General features: G+C 40.3%; 2 protein-coding genes and 1 pseudogene across 8 annotated transcripts; all 3 read left to right on the top strand.

Annotated features, from left to right (window-relative positions):
- The first annotated feature begins 378 nt into the window (after positions 1–378).
- On the top strand, positions 379–3,459 carry LOC145653816 (E3 ubiquitin-protein ligase TRIM47-like; annotated as a pseudogene).
- Positions 3,460–6,060: 2,601 nt separating this feature from the next.
- On the top strand, positions 6,061–10,143 carry LOC113571426 (baculoviral IAP repeat-containing protein 5-like). Of its 5 annotated transcripts, none has more exons than XM_027000354.3 (5): positions 6,061–6,309; positions 6,649–6,758; positions 6,866–6,983; positions 9,348–9,405; positions 9,610–10,143. In XM_027000354.3, exons 1-5 carry the CDS (start codon positions 6,202–6,204, stop codon positions 9,621–9,623), a joined length of 408 nt encoding a protein of 135 aa, XP_026856155.1. In that variant the 5' UTR covers positions 6,061–6,201; the 3' UTR covers positions 9,624–10,143. The 5 variants fall into 5 exon arrangements, with proteins under 5 accessions (XP_026856155.1, XP_026856152.1, XP_026856156.2 ...); XM_027000351.3 differs by having other exon boundaries at positions 9,664–10,143; XM_027000355.3 differs by having other exon boundaries at positions 6,915–6,983.
- Positions 10,144–10,293: 150 nt separating this feature from the next.
- Positions 10,294–18,483, top strand: LOC113571415 (transmembrane protein 235). 3 transcript variants are annotated; one of them, XM_035530986.2, is made up of 4 exons: positions 10,294–11,025; positions 11,772–11,849; positions 12,150–12,287; positions 18,033–18,483. In XM_035530986.2, exons 1-4 carry the CDS (start codon positions 10,854–10,856, stop codon positions 18,275–18,277), a joined length of 633 nt encoding a protein of 210 aa, XP_035386879.1. In that variant the 5' UTR covers positions 10,294–10,853; the 3' UTR covers positions 18,278–18,483. The 3 variants fall into 3 exon arrangements, with proteins under 3 accessions (XP_035386879.1, XP_081563858.1, XP_035386880.1); XM_081707732.1 differs by lacking the exon at positions 18,033–18,483 and adding an exon at positions 13,463–13,624; XM_035530987.2 differs by lacking the exon at positions 11,772–11,849.
- Positions 18,484–18,822: the final 339 nt, after the last annotated feature.

The following is an 18,822-nucleotide window of genomic DNA, read 5'->3' on the forward strand; positions in this document are numbered from 1 at the left end:
CCATTGTTATCCAGCTGTGTAGAGAGAGTGTGTTTTGGTGCTGTCGATTGGTGATGGTGCTACTATTGTCTAGGTACAAAGGGTTCAAAAGGAACAAAAGATTATGCTTGCATGATAAGCCTACCTGTACCAAATGAATACTATAAGATCTCATTTAACATTGTACCAGTGACTGGGGTTTCAACTGTGCATGAGGAGTGCAGGAGTAGAAGCAGAGATGTGAATCATTCTTATAATGTTGTTCTGATTTCTAGTCAGAACCAGGAAGACGTGCTACCAATAAGCCACGCCTCTGTGTTTTTCAGTACAAATCAAAGTAAAAGTTGTTTTTTGCCACTGATGTTCATGTGAGAGAGCGTGTGTGAGAGAGTGCGTATAATGGCAAGCAGTAACCGGTGTTCCTTCAGCTGTCCGACCTGTCTGGAACTGCTGAAGGATCCTGTGACTATTCCCTGTGGCCACAGCTCCTGTATGGGATGCATCAGTTCCTACTGGGACCATGATCACGACCACAAGAAGAACCTCTATAAGTGCCGGCAGTGCAGGAGAACCTTCTCATATTGGCTTGCTCTGTACAAGAGCACCACCAGAGTTGAAATGATGGAAAAACTAAAGAATGCAGGAATCCTAGTCACACCAATGGCTCGCGACGGATCTGGGGAGATGATGTGTGACGTGTGTAGCGGAGAGAAGCTCGAGGCCGTCAGGTCGTGCCTGCTGTGTTTGGCCTCTTACTGTGAACTTCACCTTTAGCCTCACTATCAGTCTCCTACCTTAAAGAAGCACAAGCTGGTTAAATCCACGTGACTGCAAGAGAAGATCTTCTTGGAGCATGGGAAGCTACTGGAGGCTATCTGCTGCAACAACCACCAATGCGTTTGCATGCAAGGCATGCTGGATAAACACTAAGGGCATGACATCATTTCTGCAGATACAGACAGGGGCGAGAAACAGACAAGTGGGCTTCACTGTGTGGTACTTCCTGTCTCCCAGCCTACCCTTGGCTACTTCCTGTCTCACAGTATATCCCTGGTTTCATGGGTCATTTCCACATAAATGTTTTCAGCTGGTAAAATGTGGAAAGAACCTTTCTTAACTGCTGATTATTGTTGCATGTTGGTGATTTGCTGGACATTTGCATGAATTGCATATAATATGTTTTTCTTTCACTATACTCAGTTCCATCAATAATAATGTAATAAATGATGAATTATAAACAATTTTTCTAATCTCATGTGCAACCTCTTAACTGTCCATGTCCATCAAATATTAAAGCTGCATTCTAGTTTTGATAGTTTGTGCTCATAAACAGCAATCATTGAGATCACAAGTCTCATAGCATTTTATATGGGCCACATTCTAAGCCATTCAAAAAATGTAGCTGATGTCCAAGCCAGTCAAAAATGAGCTAACTCATAAGCTAACATTACCTTTTCTGGCAGACGCCTTAGTCAGACTTAGTTGGTTCACTAATGAACTGTGGACCTTTAAAAGCTGTCTAGACTGAGGCAATGGATAAAAGCAAGAACAAGTGAAATGGTGCATTTGCTAAACCTGAAGGAGCAGTCTACATGGATTTCCCATTTTGCTACAAAATGCAGTAAAGAGTCAAAAACAGACATTTTGAATACAGTCCAATTTATTTGCATGGGGTTTTATAAAACAGCTGTATAAAATATTGGGGCTAGAATTGTTGTAGGAGCTAGAACAGTGGGAGCAGGCAGACTCTAAAGGGAACCCCCTCTTCTCTGAAACTGAGCACAGAATACTTGAAATGAAAATAAATGTTTTTTGAAGGGAGGGGGGTCATAAAGAGGAAAGACACATGAGAAAAGAAAATGACCAATATAAAAAACTTTTAAAACATTTAGACTACAACAATGCTAATCAGACTATTGATTGTGTTAAAAATTTACATTTAAGGTATTTAGCTGATGCTTTTATCCAACTTAGAATTATGAATGAATACGATTGGAGGGATAAGGGTCTTCATCAGGGGATCAACACTAGTAGGGCTTGAACTGGAAACCTTCTGATTACAAGTCAAGCACCTTAGCCATGCAACTACCACTGCCCTGTCATATTAGCCACCCAGCTTATGTTGTGTGGACTACAATATCTTAAACTACACAACTGCTCTACATGCTTGGTAGTCTAGAGTTAAAGAATTATGTTTTTGTATGGCTTTTATATTGCATTGTTGAATAAAATAAACCATTTATCATTAAAAAACACATCATGTGCTATATATAAGCATGACTGTTATATCTGGCTGCCCTGTATATGTTGAAACGGATGATACAAAATATAATACGAAAACATTTTACTGTCATTTACAGAAACACCTGGAAGAAATGGAAAAAACATTCAAGCAGAGAATCCAAGAGAGAGAGAAGGAGTTTCAGGAACTGAGAAGTCAGATGAATACTTACAAGATGAGTTTGGAGCAAATAATACGAATCAGACCTGTCTGGAGGAAGTATTTCAGCTATAATCATAGATCTACTCCATCAGCCGGTAAGGACTCCGCTAAAAGGAGTCCACTTCAGGATAACAGAAATGGGCTGTCTAGAGTAAGAGCTCATCAGCGCTTTCTAACGGACCATATCTGTGTCATTATTCCTAACAGCTCTCCGCACAGGCAGCGGTGGAGGACAGCGAGAGGATCTTTACCGTGCTGATCCGCTCCACTGAGAGAAGGCATGCTGAGGTGACGGAGCTGATCAGAGCTCAGGAGAAGGCTGCAGTGGGACGAGCTGAAGGGGATCTTAGGCAAGTGGAGCAGGAGATCACGGAGCTGAAGAAGAGAGACACTGAGCTGATGCAGCTCTCACAAACAGAGGATCACATCCAATTCCTCCAGGTACAGCCTCAGCTTTGCCTCTGAGAAAGTGCCACGAGGTAAAGTTAAGTTCTGTCCATAGTGCAACACACACTGGTTTATCATATTTAAGCATTGTACCTATACTCCACAGGGAGAACAGGGAGTACACCCCTACTCCTCTAGGAAAGGCTTTTATTTCCAAAATCATGGTGGATATGACATTTGGCATTTGTTAGCTGGGTTGCTCAAGATGTGGCCCTTCAACAGCTTCCCAAATGCCAAGTAAACAAAGTAACAGCGCAAATCATTCTGATGTAACAGTTTCAAATGTCTCTTTGTAAGGGCCAATAAACTGAGGTTAGATCTGAATTAGACCTCATAGTTTTAAGAAATGGTTTAACAGATACCATCTCGACATGCTTAACATGCTTAGCACTTGTGAGTCTGTTTCTTACTGTCTTACTGTTTAGAGATTCCCATCTGCCTCTGCCCCACCTGAGACTACTGAATTACCGAGCACTAATGTCAAACGACTCTACACATTTAAAAACTTGGTGAAATCTATATCTAAACTGAGAGAGAAACTGGAAGAGCTCTCAAAGCAAAATATTTTGAAATTATCCAGAGGCGGTTAGTAGGAGCTATATATCATATTCAGTATTAAGAAACAGTGAAAGATAATTGAGGACACTGTAATTAATTTAGTTATAGAGAAGTGAAACTAAAGTGCAATTTTGATTTTAATGTTTGTGTGTCTTTTTTTCAGTAAAAGCTGTTTATATTACTGAACCTCTTACCAGATAAGACTTCTTGCAATGTGAGCTCTGTAATGTTTTCAGAACACATTAAGAAATGTAATACTACAAGCACACACACACACACACACATACAATCACAACCCCCTCCCACACACACACAAACTCAAAAACACACCCTTATATAATCAGAGCCATTTATACAAGATCACATCTAAAGTATGCACATCTGTTAAGATTTTAAACATTTTAAAATAAGCAAGTGTGGGCATAAATCTTTTGATTAGAAAACTGTGTACTTGTAGCATAAATATTAATTTAAACTCTTTATATAACTGTTACACGGGGTGGCCCGAGTGCCGAAGGGCAAGGGGCAGGACGCACAGGCTCCAACGATGTGGACGAACATTTATTAACATATGACAACAACAGCACTCAAACGTGTTACAAACAAGAGACATGAACATAAAACGGGTTAACATTAAACAAACACGATAAACACAAATAGAGGTAACAATAACGAGAACGAAAACATTTAACATCACCATTTAACATCACCATTTAACATCAACAGGTCACATCAACAATGACCAACAGTCTGCACACTTCGACATGGGTTTATATACATATAAATAAACAAGGTGCAGGTGTGTGCAGGTGTGGCCACAAACAGATCTTCCCACTACACGTGGCTGGTCAAACCACGTGACTCGCGGGAGGCGAGCGTTCCGTGACAATAACCCACATAATGATCATATTTTACTTCCACTGTCATTTCCATTCTCTTCTTCTCGCCTCTAGATGCAGGCCATCTCACATTGAACACAAACACAGCACACAGACATCTCTGTCTGACAGAGGGGAACAAAAAGGCGATGTACAGTGATTCAGCACAGCCATACGCCAACAATCAAAGACAATTCAGCATAACTTCCCAGGTGCTGTACCAAGAGGGTTTGTCCACCTGTCATAACTGGGAAGTGGAGATGAATGGGAGAGATGACTTTTCAATCACAGTTTTGTATGACAGGGTTTGTAGAAAAGGTTGGGGTTGTGAATATGTGTTTGGATGTGATCACCAGTCCTGGAGACTCGACTACTCTTTGAGCGGATTTTCCCTCTGGCAAAAAACAGTAAAACTGAGATCTCTGCTACATGCAGGTCCTCTAGGGTATGGGTGTACGTGGTTCACGGGGCAGGAGTGCTTTTACAGTGCTGGTGACACTTTCATGCTGCTCCTCCAGGTGGGGACTCAGCCCCTCTTCCCTGGCTTTGGTTTTGGGTATTATGGCTCAGCAATAAAAAAAAAAAAAAAAGTGATTTATAACTATTGTATACTTCACTATATATTTGCAAGTTGGGACTTGTTTATTAGGTTATTGTGTTAAAATCTTTGTTTACAGCAATACAAAGTTAATGATTTATGAAATGTATTATCATATCTGATTCTTGGCTTTTTGTTTTATTATTGCATTATTTGATCACCTGATAAAATGTAAATCTAAGTGCTATTGTTACCAAACTTACCATATGACAGGAAAAATAAAAGCAAAGGGCTGGAGGTTAATTTTCTTCTATTGGCCTTTGTCATTTGGTTGAGAGTGATCTAACCAACACATACTGAACCTCTTTCTTACACTATTAAGTCTGCTCAGTAAATATGAAGGACAAGTCCCCTTTGTTATTCCAATACCAGTCCTCTTCTCTCCAAGTACTTCCAGAGCAACTGAACAACCATCTGTGTTGCTGTCCTCTGTGTGGTTGTCCTCTGTGTGGTTGTCCTCTGTGTGGGTGTCCTCTGTGTGGTTGTCCTCTGTGTGGGTGTCCTCTGTGTGGTTGTCCTCTGTGTGGGTGTCCTCTGTGTGGTTGTCCTCTGTGGGACTGTTTTCATGGCCATGCTGAGCAGTACTACGGTGGCTCAATGTGCTAAAACTACATGAAACTGGGAGAAAAAGTATAATAATTCATGATATTATACTTGTTCTTAGGTGTTGTTTTAGCATATTTAGCATTTTTGCTTGTTGATTTTCTCACTTGATTGTTCTATTCACTAGCGTTTTTGGTTTCTAATATTTTAGATTTTAGTACCTTTCTTTTCATTTGGTTGAATCAGTAACTACTATGTTAAATATATATATATATATATATATATATATATATATATATATATATATATATATATATATATATATATATATATATATATAGTTAGAGTGATTTAAATTTTCATATTTCCTTTTAATTCCGAACGCTTTTATCATTTATATGAATGTAATTGTTCCGAAAACCTTAATAAAACACTAGGAAAAAAATATTGTGACTATATTTTCATATTATTGTCTTAATGTCCTAACATCTCGGTTTGACAGCTTGTAGTGTTCCATGCAATTTTATCCGCCAAAACTCAAACGCGGTTTTACGTGATGACGTGTAAGTCATCTGCCAATGAACGAAAACGTCGGTCCCGTAGACCAAATTCAAACGGTTAGCTATCTAACACTAGGTAGCTTTCCTGCATTGTTAAACTTATCTGCCACTAAGGCTACTTACATTTTTGCTTTGTTCATTGCGGATACGGAGTATATAAACTAGCTTCTTTGAACAACGTTTTTTCTTTGCAATATGGAGTTCGTGAATGAAGATAATTTAAAAATGTTCTTTTACAAGAACAGACTGGCCACTTATTCGGGTTGGCCGTTTCATGAAGATTGTGCCTGCACGTCCGAAAATGTGAGTGGCTTACCAATAGCCAGCTATCTACGTAGAGTACTTTAACCTAGCTAGTATGGCTAACTACAGATAGCTAATATTTTATTCTTGGCCACAAATTTGGAGTTTTTGCATCGGTTACGCTTTGTTTTAGTGCAGTAGCTGTCTAGCTATTTAGAAATACGGCTATCTTATGCTTCAATTGTAGACGTCTGTCTTACGTGCTGCTATTTTCGGTAGTGGAGAGCTAACTAGTTAGCTTAGTTAACTAAGCTATCTAGCCAGCTAGATCCTGATGCAAGTAGCTATCTAGCTATGATTGTTGACAAAACGGTTTCCATCATACACATAAACTTCCAGATGGCCAAAGCTGGTTTTATCCATGTTCCCACTGAGAACAGTCCAGATGTGGCCCAGTGCTTTTTCTGCTACAAAGAACTGGAGGGCTGGGAGCCTCAAGATGATCCCGTGTAAGTTGCTTGATGAATAACTGTAAATATCAGCAACGTTAGACCTCGTGGCTTAGTGACAGGCAATAAAAATAGGGTATTTTCAATGTTACATGTTATTCCTACAGGAAGGAGCACAAGGCTCACTCTTCAACTTGTCATTTCATTCTGCTCAAGAAAGCCGTGGAAGATCTCACAGTTGAAGAGATTCTCCGACTACAGAAGGAGAGGCAGAAATTTCACCTTGTGAGTAACCTAAAACATTAGCACAATGTATAAAACTGTTGAATCCAAATTCAGTTTTTTTTTGTTGTTGTTTTGGGATTTGTTTGTGGCGAATGTTACCCTTAAGGAAAGTTCAAAGCATCAGCTTCAACCCACTATCTAGCACAACTAGCAGTGCCTTACTCTGATAAATATAGTGCACATGTGAAAGCTCATGGGCCTACCAAGAGATACTATATTGCAGTATTATGGCATTTTATATATAACGCAGATGTTCGTGTACTGTGGAGGGTGTACAGGTCAGTCAGATGACTTCAGAAGTGGTGAATTACAACTTATTGTCAGAATTGACTGTTAAAAATGTTGCAGCCTCTCTGGTTCAGCTATAAAGTAAATGGATTGAAAGAAAGTGATCTGATGGTGTAAAATCACATTTAAGTTAGAGCAGGCTGTAGGATATGAAGGTTCCTGATGATATACAAGTTAATGATATAAGTTAGGATCACACTTAAAATTACAGGGGAACGTGAGTCCCTTTCATCAAATGGGGAGAAGTGTGTGTGTTTGACCAAACTTGTTTTAGAGTAGTTCTTCTGGTGTAAATGCCTTTTTTTTCCAGAGGTATAAATTTGACATGAATATGCACCAATAAATCTGTATTTGCGAAGGGGAGATGCTGACTTAACACCTCTTGGAGAGAGTCTGCAGCAGAGCAGAATTATCTTAAATATTATTACCCAACCCAGCCACAAAATGTTTATTCCTCTCTAATGCAAGAGATGTAAAGCAATCAATTTTTTTTCTTTGAGGTTTTTGAATTCCTCAGTGCATTATAAACAACTGAAGATATGAAGGTATACCCTGGTAGCAATAGGCCTAGCTGTCCCTCTTAATATCTCCCAAAATACTTGCTACTACCATGCCAGTAAAATTCAGTAGTGTAACAGGTTGTCTAACCATAGAACAGATGCAATACTATTTATGTGTATTGTATTGTTTCACGTAGAAACTATAAGGTATGTTGTAAGCAGGGTCTTGCACCCTGCTGGTACTTAAGCAGTTAAATTCCTTTTCATTGAGTTATTATTAAGATGCTGGGCAGATTTATAGTTGTTCATGATTTTGGATGTTGTGATTAGAAAAGGAGACCTTGGGGAACTGAAAGGAAGTAGGGCTATATCAGAAAACTTTTTAATTTAGCATTACGCTCAGGTCAGGTTCTGTTAACTGAACAATATGTTTTGAGAAGAGACATCATGATCTGAAGGGGAAGCCACTAAAATGCACAGATTTGAGAACCTTTGACCACAGTGAGACCCGCAATGTGTAGATTTTGTTTATTTTGTTGTGCCTTTGCATTTAATTATAATGCCTGGAACCTTTATATTGTGAATGCTCACATCTATTTTGTACTTTCCTAAACCTGTATTAAGCCTTGTCTTTGACTAAATTTCGGTATCAGTGGTAATTCACCATTGGAAGATGTGGTGTGTTGTGTTTTTATTTATTTATTCATTTGTTAATTCATTTGTTGTTTGTTTTATTGTTTAGACTTAATCTGGCTCTGGAACACTGGGCCACAACTGTGCCACTTACATATTCCATGTAAACTTCTAAACACCAGACACCACATTTTAAATGGGCTTACAAGTCAGTTACTTTCTTCAAGACAATTGAATGTCCAGTGGCCCATTTAATGCTGCCATCAGGTTCTGAAGGGCATTTGTTGTCTTGAACTAAACTCCAGATGGCTTCATCTGACTGCACTTTTGCCTCTTTTAGATTTAAGCCATCATGAGTCACTAGATGATTTTACTTGATGCATTTTAAAGAATAAGACATTACTGAGCTAAAGATGTAGTTGGTAGTTCAAGGCTGCTGGAATCTGCTGGAATCATGAGTTGCAGGGCACGGTGATGCCGAGAACATGATGAGGAAAGTAATGGCTCCTACATTATCAGTGTCTAATGGTGCTCCAGCAGCTTCATTCAGTTTAAACTGGATTTTAAAGTACCTTTTACAACTGCTCTTGCGCATGTCTGCTCCATCACTTACATACACACACTCTCTCTCTCCTTCGCATTGTGAGCTGAAATTGGATTTCATTCGATTTATGTTTTGGGTTCTTAAAAATATGTGCTTGGTTATTTTTTACCTAAGACACCACCTGGTTGTGGTCAGCTAGTCAAGAATTTTAATTCCCAGGAGTTGTTTTTGAAGGTTGTTCTTCCGGGTGTATACTGACATTTTTCTTGGTGCATTTCTGTGTGTTTCTTCTCTGCCTCTTTGCTTCATTACTGATGTATTATCGATGTTTTTGTTTTGGGCTTTTTTCCTTTTGACTTTATCAACCTTAGATGCCTTTTTCTTTTCCTCCTTTTTCAGAAAAAGGTTTGCAACCAGACCATTGAAAGATTTGAAGAAGCTTCCAGGTCCCGAAGAGGTGATATTATCAAAATATCCATGGAGGGATAAATTTGACTTTGTGTGTTTCTCTTTGCTAGTCCATGTGTCTCACCCATGTCTTACAGTCCAAAGCTGTGCCTCAGTTACTCCAGTAGTGTAGGCTGAGATTTCTAATTATCTGGGAAACGAAATGATCTTGCATGAGCCCAGTTTTGATGAATTCTCATGTGTTTCTCGACAGCGCCTATTCGCTAGCGTGCACTCGCTGAACACAAACTCCACCCTTTTGTCGTAGGAGTTTTCTTCGAGATCGGCGAGTTCGCACGTCACCGTAGAGCACTGTGGCTAATGGGGTTGAGATCCATGTGTCGGTTCTAATAAGAAAGCTATTAAAAGCACAGTGGTCTCGAAGTACTAGTCTGTTTACCTGGATTGCAGTGCACAACACTACACGTAAGGCATTGTGACTCATCACATTTTTGTTTTTGCTCCAGACTTGGTATTTTTGCATTTCCACGTGGTGGTGTTTTTTCCCCCTTTTATGGTTGCTGTAGCAGTAGGTGCTGCTGTTTCTGAGGTGAGGTATTTTACTGGAGATGCTTTTAGAGGGATTCACTGTGATCTCGTGCTAGCACTTAAGCAGATGTGCACCGTGTTCGACTTTTCCAGATCTTGGGATTAGTGTTTAGCTCAGTGCACAAATGTGTTTCTTCTTGTTATGTCTGATGTTAATGGGTTTTTGTCACTTATTTCTGCAATAAACCTTTAAGCATGATTTTGTTGAGTGAGCTGTTTTGTGGGGTTGCAATCCCTGTTCGGCCTTGTAATGTATAATGAAGCAAATTATTTCCACAATGGAAAACAAAATTACTTTTAGGCTTCCGGCAAAATGAACATGGTTATTATCCTCACAGGCCAACTTTTGTGTGTCTTTTTAAATGCTTTTTTTTCCCATTCAGCACGTCTAGCGCTTTATTTTATCTCGTTAAATAGCGTCTCGTGTTTTTTTATGCGGTGTTTGTGTAATACTCGCACATTTAACACGCTCTACCACTCCAGCGAATTGGTTTGAAATGAGCCATCAAACAGTACTTATGGGCCGAAGGCTAGAATTTACTGTATCCAGCAATACGTTTTGCCACATGTTAACTTATTGATACGTCTTTTAACGTGGTGACACGTTTTCTTCAGGGGAGGATATAAAAATATTTAAATGTGTATTGGAAGCCGAGTTAAGAGGGGAATTTCTTTTTCACCGGGTTTGTATTGTATGTGTAGTTGCGCGTGAATGCGAATCCGCCCGCTTTCAGCGTTGCGCTGAAGAAAGCTGCGACGGTGGCGCTCTGCGGTATGAAGCACTTCAGAACACTCCCGCCCGGACACGAAGGGCTAAAGGACCAATGTGGGCAGGAGTATTACAGCCACAGCGCTCAGTCGCACCGAGCAATAAAGAACTGAAAAGCGTGGTGAACCTTCTGAACCAAAATGAACTTCGGAACACTGGTGATTGCCGCTGGGATCTTTGGATTGCTCAGTTTCACCTGCCTTGCTGTAGCAATTGGGAGCGAATATTGGTACATCATAGATGTGGACGAAGTGTTCAACTCAACTTGGGAATTCACGAGTTCTCACTCAGGATTGTGGAGGATTTATGAAGGTAAAGTGTTATGTGGTCTGTTAAGAACTTTTGCACTTCACCTATCCTATATGAAACTGATGCGGGTTTTGCAGTGCTGTAGTCTGTATTTCTAATGCAGGTTGACTAGCCGTAGTATAATTCCCGTGTACCTGGTTTGCAGCGGACACACTGTTCCCTCGTGTAATATTCCTGTTTCCCCCTGAATTTCAGATGCGTACTGCGAAAAACAGTTTTTCTCTTCTGAAATGTGAACTACGAGAACCCCAACCATTGACTTGCTTTTATTTACCCATTTCACATAGCCTGCAGCCGGGTGATTGCAGTAATATGTGCCTTACTTCAAAATTAGTGTTAACCCGAAGCGCACATGTCGGATGAACAAGGCTGTAATTTCTTCTGTTTAAGCACCGAATCTCAGTGATGATGCGCTTCAGTGGTATAATATTCTGACCTGTGTACATGCAGGCAGTGATAACTAATTACAGTGCTCTTGTTTCTGTGTTAAGGGTTACCCTACACTGAAAATGCAATTAGGTAAAATTGTTGAACATTAATTGTAGCTTCGGCCTTTAGTGTATGGATTTTTTTTATGCTTTGCACCAGTAAAAGGTTATTTTTTGTCACAAGCATGACTTGCTTTTTTGCGCTGTTTGTCATTTTGCGCATTATACAGACTTCAGTCCGTATAGACACTTGAAGAGAAGTGGCTTATCACGCTGAAACTAATGAATTGTCTGCCGCTTTCTCTGATTTTCTTGTCACAGAAAAGAATGGCAACTACCATGATCTCTCCTTCTATATGGATCTCTCAGAGCACTCTGAGCAGGTGCAGCACTTTTTAAGTGAGTAGCCAACACCCCTCCCTCCATTAGCGTTAATGAGAGACGGGGTGAAATTAATCCTGTGAACGGAGCATGCCGGTTTAGCCCACATGAGAGATGCTCGCAGCGTCGCCACACACACCGGCTCCTTGTAGCTGCTGGGATGAATAGGCCCAGTAGCCGGCGCTGTGAGCCCACGGCCTCTTTCGTTCTAGTTTTGCAAAACGGAATCCGCGTCTAACAGTGTAGCCTTTTAGTCTGTATTTTTGTTCTTTTTAAGTGTAACAAAAAGCATCCCTGTTGTTTTGTCTCCCTCTGCAGACCTGCACCGGGTCATCGTGATCATACTACCCATCAGCCTTGTATTGCTGGTGTTTGGGGGTATCTTTGGCCTTGTGGGCTCTCTGTCTCACAGCTACTGCATCCTCACTGCCGTGGCTACCTACTTCCTCATCTGCAGTAAGTATCCCTGGGTTTATCAACACTTGTTTACTGGAACTCGCGCAACACAATGGCACCATAGATAGCTAAGAATGCAGAAGATGGGCTAGAAAGATTTAATTCAAGGTCAGGAAGCAGATGCAACAAATTATCGCTTAATTTTAATATATATAGAACGTGAAATTAGACTCTTAGTGCTACATCTATAAAATAGGAAATGCTAGGTATGAGGGTTTTTTTTTTTCAGATAATAATAATGAGCATGCTGAATAAAATCACATACTTCCAAAAATGTTCCATCGTCTAAAGGTGCTGAGGGTATGAACTTCTCTAGAGAAAGGCTAAAGTATATTGACCAGCTGCTCTTAGAAACACTTACTCACAAACGCACTGACTCACCTCTTAATCCTCATGGGTACATTTTAATCATATGTAGGTCCATTTGATGTCATAGTTTTTTGTTGGTTTTTTTGGGGGTTTTTTTTTTGCTTGTTTTAACCACATCTACAAACGCTCTGACCACAGGACCACTGTTGCCCATATATTATTTGAATAGGGCAAAACATTTTCAGCACAGCAGTGACACTGACATGGTAGTGGGTGTTGCCATGGTAGTGGGTGTAGTGGGTGTTGAATGTGTCAGGCACAAAATTGTTGCTGGAGACATTACATCAGCGTCACTGCTGAGCCCAGATTGCTTCACCACCTACAAATATCGACCCAACATTGTTCCTGTGGTCAGAAATTCCGACCATTAATGAGGGCTAGAATATGGCTAACTCACTGTGATGTGGTACCATACAATTATACAGTCTACATGCTACCAATTTCTAATTATTTGGTTGGAAAGGCAAGGCAATGCGTGGGAGGCTTATATAGTACATTTTGCATGCAGCTGGCTTTACAAATAAAAGAAAAATATAAAATACAACTGATTTTAAATAGAAACAGATAGGTGGAACTGAAACTAAACTAGTCAGAGAGAGAGAGAGAGAGAGAGAGAGATTAAGGTTCAAAAACGCATGCAAGTGACGTCTCAGCTATATGGCCCTCATGCAGAACTGGAATCTCATTTGAGTGTTGGAGCATGGACAGTGTCAACTGTGCAATGCTTGGTGTTCCAGTGCTGGCATGTGCAGTGCTGTGTTTGATCCTAGATGTGGTGTTTACTCTGAAACTCTTCCCATTCAAAGCATGTTGTCAGATGACACTGAATGCAGAATCTGGCCAGGATATATCAAGCATCTCAGAACAAGCAATACTTTTCTTTTATATTTGTCAACCTATGAAAGGCATAAGGTTTTTCTGTGAAGTTCCTTACATGACCCCTGAGCTGAACTTTGTGATGTGATGCTTATTTAATGAGTGATGTCAATTCTTTGTCTCTTCTTGTTTCCTGTGGTTTGTTTGAGTGATGGCTCTGACTCAAATTATAATTCCTTTCAAGCAGTCTGAACACAATTAAATATTTGAGCGAAGATCTTCAATCATTGCTTTAGTGAAATAAAGTAAATAGCTACATATGCAAAGGTATTGTGTGAAATGCACCATTTTCTTTTTTGTGAATATGTAATGTTGGCTCTGCATTACTTATTTTGTATTGTAGCCAAATACAGCATACACAAATTATTACATCATATACATGCGTTATCATACATGCATCATACACAAACATTTAGGCATTCTATGCTCAATGTGCTGCAGCTCTGTAGCATAAACACCTAAGCGTGTTTTTGTTTATATTTGAAGATTACTCATGTTTCAACTTCCAGCAACTGATTTGTCACTGGTTGAAAACCCTGTTACAGAGATCAGTTGCACCCTATACTGGCTACTTATAGAGTTTATAAGTTTGCCCTTTATAGTGTATATGATGCTTATAGAGTTAATAAGTATCCTAAACCACACTTCTATTAGAATTAATCAATAGTATGCAAGGGCATAGCTGCCTGTCGTTGCATCTTAATGCCCATGCAAGCACAACTTGTGATTGGCAGGTTCAATAGGAAATAAGCATGGTGGCATGATGCACAGCAGAGGCAGGGCTTCAGCCAAGAGATGCACTGCCCAGCAGCACTGGAAGGGAGGCACTTGCTGTTAATCTGCAGATCAAGGACATCCATAAAATATAACAGCTGGGAAAAGGTGCTCGTGCCCCAGGGTACATTTGTCGTAATAAACATGATTGGTTTGCCCCTGCACTCGTACATTATGGGGGATTTAGCCACATTTATTGGCACATTTATTTGTTTGGTTTATTTTAATAAAGAATGATTAAAAAAAAATAATTATGGGAAGAAATTGCTTGTCAGTAGTGTTCGTTATAAGGAGGTGTGCCATTATTTAGTCAGTTTGTTTAAAAGGCTGATTGGAGTGACTGCCCAGCCCACCTACTTCTGCAGTTGAAACTGTCATTTGATGACTTGTATGACTTGTGATATTGTCTATGTGCATGGGCTTCATGTATATTGTCAGCTGTCATGTCAGTACTAATGTATTTCTAATGGAGTTATTTAACTAGTAAGTGGAATGCTTGTAAAACCCTCCAACCAACTGATTAAATTAAATGATGGAGCCTTTTTCTTTACACACCAAATAAAAGTATTATATCATACAGGCTTGCAAATATTTTCATACAGTTCCAGTGTTTAAACCTTCTGGGTGTGCATCTTAAATATTTATACTGGTGTACTGATGCATTAGACTGAAGTATGTAAAGTAAACAATAATGAATATACACACACAAGCCACTTTATGAGAGAGATCTTGTGGGTGTACATTTGTAGTCTAAGGTCCACCTGTTCCCCCACACACTTTGCATTACCCATCTTTTAACTCTTCAATAACTGCTGATGGCTGGGCACTGACAAAGAAAAGGGTTAAAACATGTCATTTTCCTGTGAATTTTTCATGTAGAATTTGTGCGCCATCATGTCCTATCCCTTCATCGATGGTCAGTTATTGACCATGGGGTGGCTGTCGGCTGAATATTTTTCAATGGTCGACCAGTGTCATCCCAGAAATGACACTACCATTCCTGAAAGCCAACACTAATGAACCTTTACCTGCTCAGCACCTACCAACATGTCACCACTGTTTCAGTTTAAGTACTGTGTTGAGAAAGGTCTGCCACCTAATTCATATGCAGTAAGCACTGGTCCTGTAGTTAGAAACTGACCAGTGGTGATCGGGATAAAGGGCAGCCGATGAACTGTGAATGACAACAGATGGGGAATATCAGAATGCACTTGTGATAAAGAGGTCAGGCGATGTAGGACACAAGCCATGGGTTTACAAATGCATTGTGTGTTGAGTGTAAATTACACACCTGTACACGTCCTGTTATATTTGACTGCAAATCTGCAGTGTCGATGGAGGTAACATTTACTTATTGTATCCAAGATTATGGGCAGATGGATGGAAGGTGTCTGGGAAAGTGCAGACACATGTCTCCTAATGGCAGCTCGCTTTGCACATCTTCCAGCTAACCAGCCTGCTTTTAGTTCCCATTTAGATGGAAATCTGTTCGACAGTGATACGTAATGTTTTCATTAACTTACTAATTGAAAGTACTCCTGTCTTAAGGGAGGGGTGGTGGTGTGCGGTGCAGTTCTGAGAGCCTTCCCGAAGTCCGAGGCAGAGATACTGCTGATGCTGCGGCCCTACTGGCAAAAGAACAGACTGTCTGTTGAAGGACGGCTTGATTGTGATCATTACGGGAGTGAGAGGTAGCCAGACTGCTAGAGGCTAAAGTGCTGGGGGGTCACTGCAGGCCACCACTCTTCATTTCATTCTATCTGGACTTCAACCGTGGAGATGAGAGTCCCCAGCATGGTGTTCTTCTGGGGGCACTGGTTTCTAAAACCATACATTCATGTCTTCCAATTACCAGTGGCTAAAGAAGTCCAAAGGTCTTTATGAAGACCAGAATAATATGGGATTTTTAGAGTGTTAGCTACATCAATTGAAAACTCTCTACCATTTTACATGGAGTAATTGCTGGTCCTCCTCCTTCCATGTGGGGGGATTTAAAACAAATGAGCTGGAGAGTCTCTTTATGTGCACACCAGACTTCCTCTATCATACAATTTCCCTTGATAACCAAACCATTTCTGATGTTAATAAATTACTAATTGTCTTCATACAATTAGAGGAGGGTAGCAGAACCTCCATCACCATCTGTTTCCTAATCCGTGACTGGTTTTTAATGCATGCAATTCACTACATGCATCTTATAATCTTAAAGTGGGACCTTAGACACTCCACCACCAGTCAGTCTGCAGGTAATCTGGAGCTCCTTCCCCAGAAGTTATTTCTTCAAGGCCACTATACATTATTGCATGAAACAATTCTCTTGCCATCTGTTTGCCCAATAAGATGTAGGGGCTTGATCGAAGCACATACCAGTCTCAATGTAATGGATGCTTTGACTATTTAGATATTTGTTGATAAGTGTATTTCTAATTGCTGTGTGTTTACATGTTGTTCCTATATTTCTAAAAGATGTTCCCAATTTGGGATTGAGGCAGAGACTGAGGTTTTTGTAAGGAGGAGGGAAAGGAGTCTTATTTTATTATTTGATATATGGACGAAGGGGGCGATAAGCTCACGAAATATTGCCGCTTTTGTTTACAGTAGATTGGTGTTTTTCTGCCTGCTGTATTCCTTTGATCCTATCTTAATGAAATCACACAATTGGCCTATTAGGGAGACTCTCATCTCATCCTCAACAACCTATCTGCTTTGTTCTCTCTCTCTCCGTTTTTCAGTAAGGTCTTCCTTTGGCTCTCGCTCTCCTCCTCTTTCTACTTGCTTTAGTGATTTACAATGCACCTCATCAGCACAATCAACTGGTGGTTGTCGTAACTGACCTCTTCAAGGCAATTAGCTGAGCTTTATACATAAAAAACGGTGGAAAATGCAGTTGCTGACTCAGTGGATTTTAACAGCTGCATGGTGAGCACTGGTGGAGAACAAGGACACTGGCCTCAAGTTGGGCATTAACCGACTAGCAAAGGCTGAATGACTTTTACTCCTTCTGCACCATCTCCTGCTGTGTATACCACTGAAAGGTCATGGCATCTGGATGATTTTGTCGCCGGGCTGATTATGCAGATATGTACAACGCTGTACGTGTCACTTCCTGCCACCTAGGTGTCTGCGCTCTAGCCCTTCTGGAGTGCAGGATTTTGTGCTATTATTAGGACCTTCTTTTATTTCTTCTGTGGGAGTTAAAAGCAAAAACAGACCAAGAAATGTCATTTTATATAAGTAATGTTCAAATGAATTTCAGTCTCGTTAATTTACTTATTGTGAATACAATTAGAATTATATTTCCAAATGTTAGACTCAGTTGGGCGATTTAAAATTCACATTACTATTAATTCCTTTGCTGATTGAAGTTGCTCAGACTGATTGGTTTTGACGAAGGTCAAACGTCAAGGCTATTCACAGAGCTCTAGATGGTGCAGGAGCAGTCAGCACCTGCAACCAGTAGAGCCTTAATAGCACAGTGGAGCTTTATTATACCTATCTGTCTTTGAAGCTTGGCTTTATAACAAAGCCTGCTCACATTGCAGTGATGGAGAGAAAACAAGCCAGGGGTGGAGGTGGAGGTCTCATTTTTAGCCCAGTTAAAAATGTTGGTCTGAGAAATGGTTATATGACAGCGTTCTATCAAGTCACTGAAAGTGATTAATTGGTTTGAATAATAAAAAGACCATTGGCTGAGCACAGTTGGAAACGTGCTGTGTGTTTCCGCAGGCCTCTTCACCCTCTCTGGAGTGGGCGTGTACGTCAGCTACTCGCAGCAGACTCTGGATGAGCTGCGACGGCTGGAGAGCGCGGAGTTGCTGGCACACGTGCACGTGTCCTACGGCTGGTCCTTGGCCATGGCCTGCCTCTCCTACAGCTTGGAGGTGGCCACTGGTGCCCTGCTTGGCATGGCCGCATGGCTTGCCCATGGGCAGCGCCAACGCGAGTCCGCCGCCACTCCGTCTGTGGCATAGAGTAACTCGGCCCCCGAAGCCAAAAATCTCCACTACGCTTCATTCCAGTCCCGGCTCCGGTCTTCTGTCTTTGGTTCAGCTGCCTGTACAGAGAAAGAAATGTGCAGAATTCATTCAAAGCTGCAGAATTAATTTGTGAGGAATTCATTATTTAACAGGAACGACTGAAGACTGATGATATTTGTCTCCCTCAGAGCCAGCACCAAGAAAATGAAAAGCTATTTTACTATTTTATTTTATATATATATATATATATATATATATATATATATATATATATATATATATATATATATATATATGGTAAAAAATTTCATGGTGGTTTTTTTTTGTTTTTTGGTTCAACTGTGGGTAAAAATCCATCTCCAAAAGTAATTCTATGTTATCAAAGGATTGTGATTTTTTTTTTTTTTTAGCATGTGCACTAGACGCGAGTACTGTGTAATGTTAATAGTCATAGCTTGTCCTCAACTGCTTAGTTGTCTGTAATTTCATATTTCTCATTTCGCTGTGGATGTCTGTTCTTGATTACTCTGTAACGTCTG

The sequence above is a fragment of the Electrophorus electricus genome, chromosome 3, assembly GCF_041902795.1.
Source record: "Electrophorus electricus isolate QZ-2024a chromosome 3, ASM4190279v1, whole genome shotgun sequence".
Classification (NCBI taxonomy): Eukaryota; Metazoa; Chordata; class Actinopteri; order Gymnotiformes; family Gymnotidae; genus Electrophorus; species Electrophorus electricus.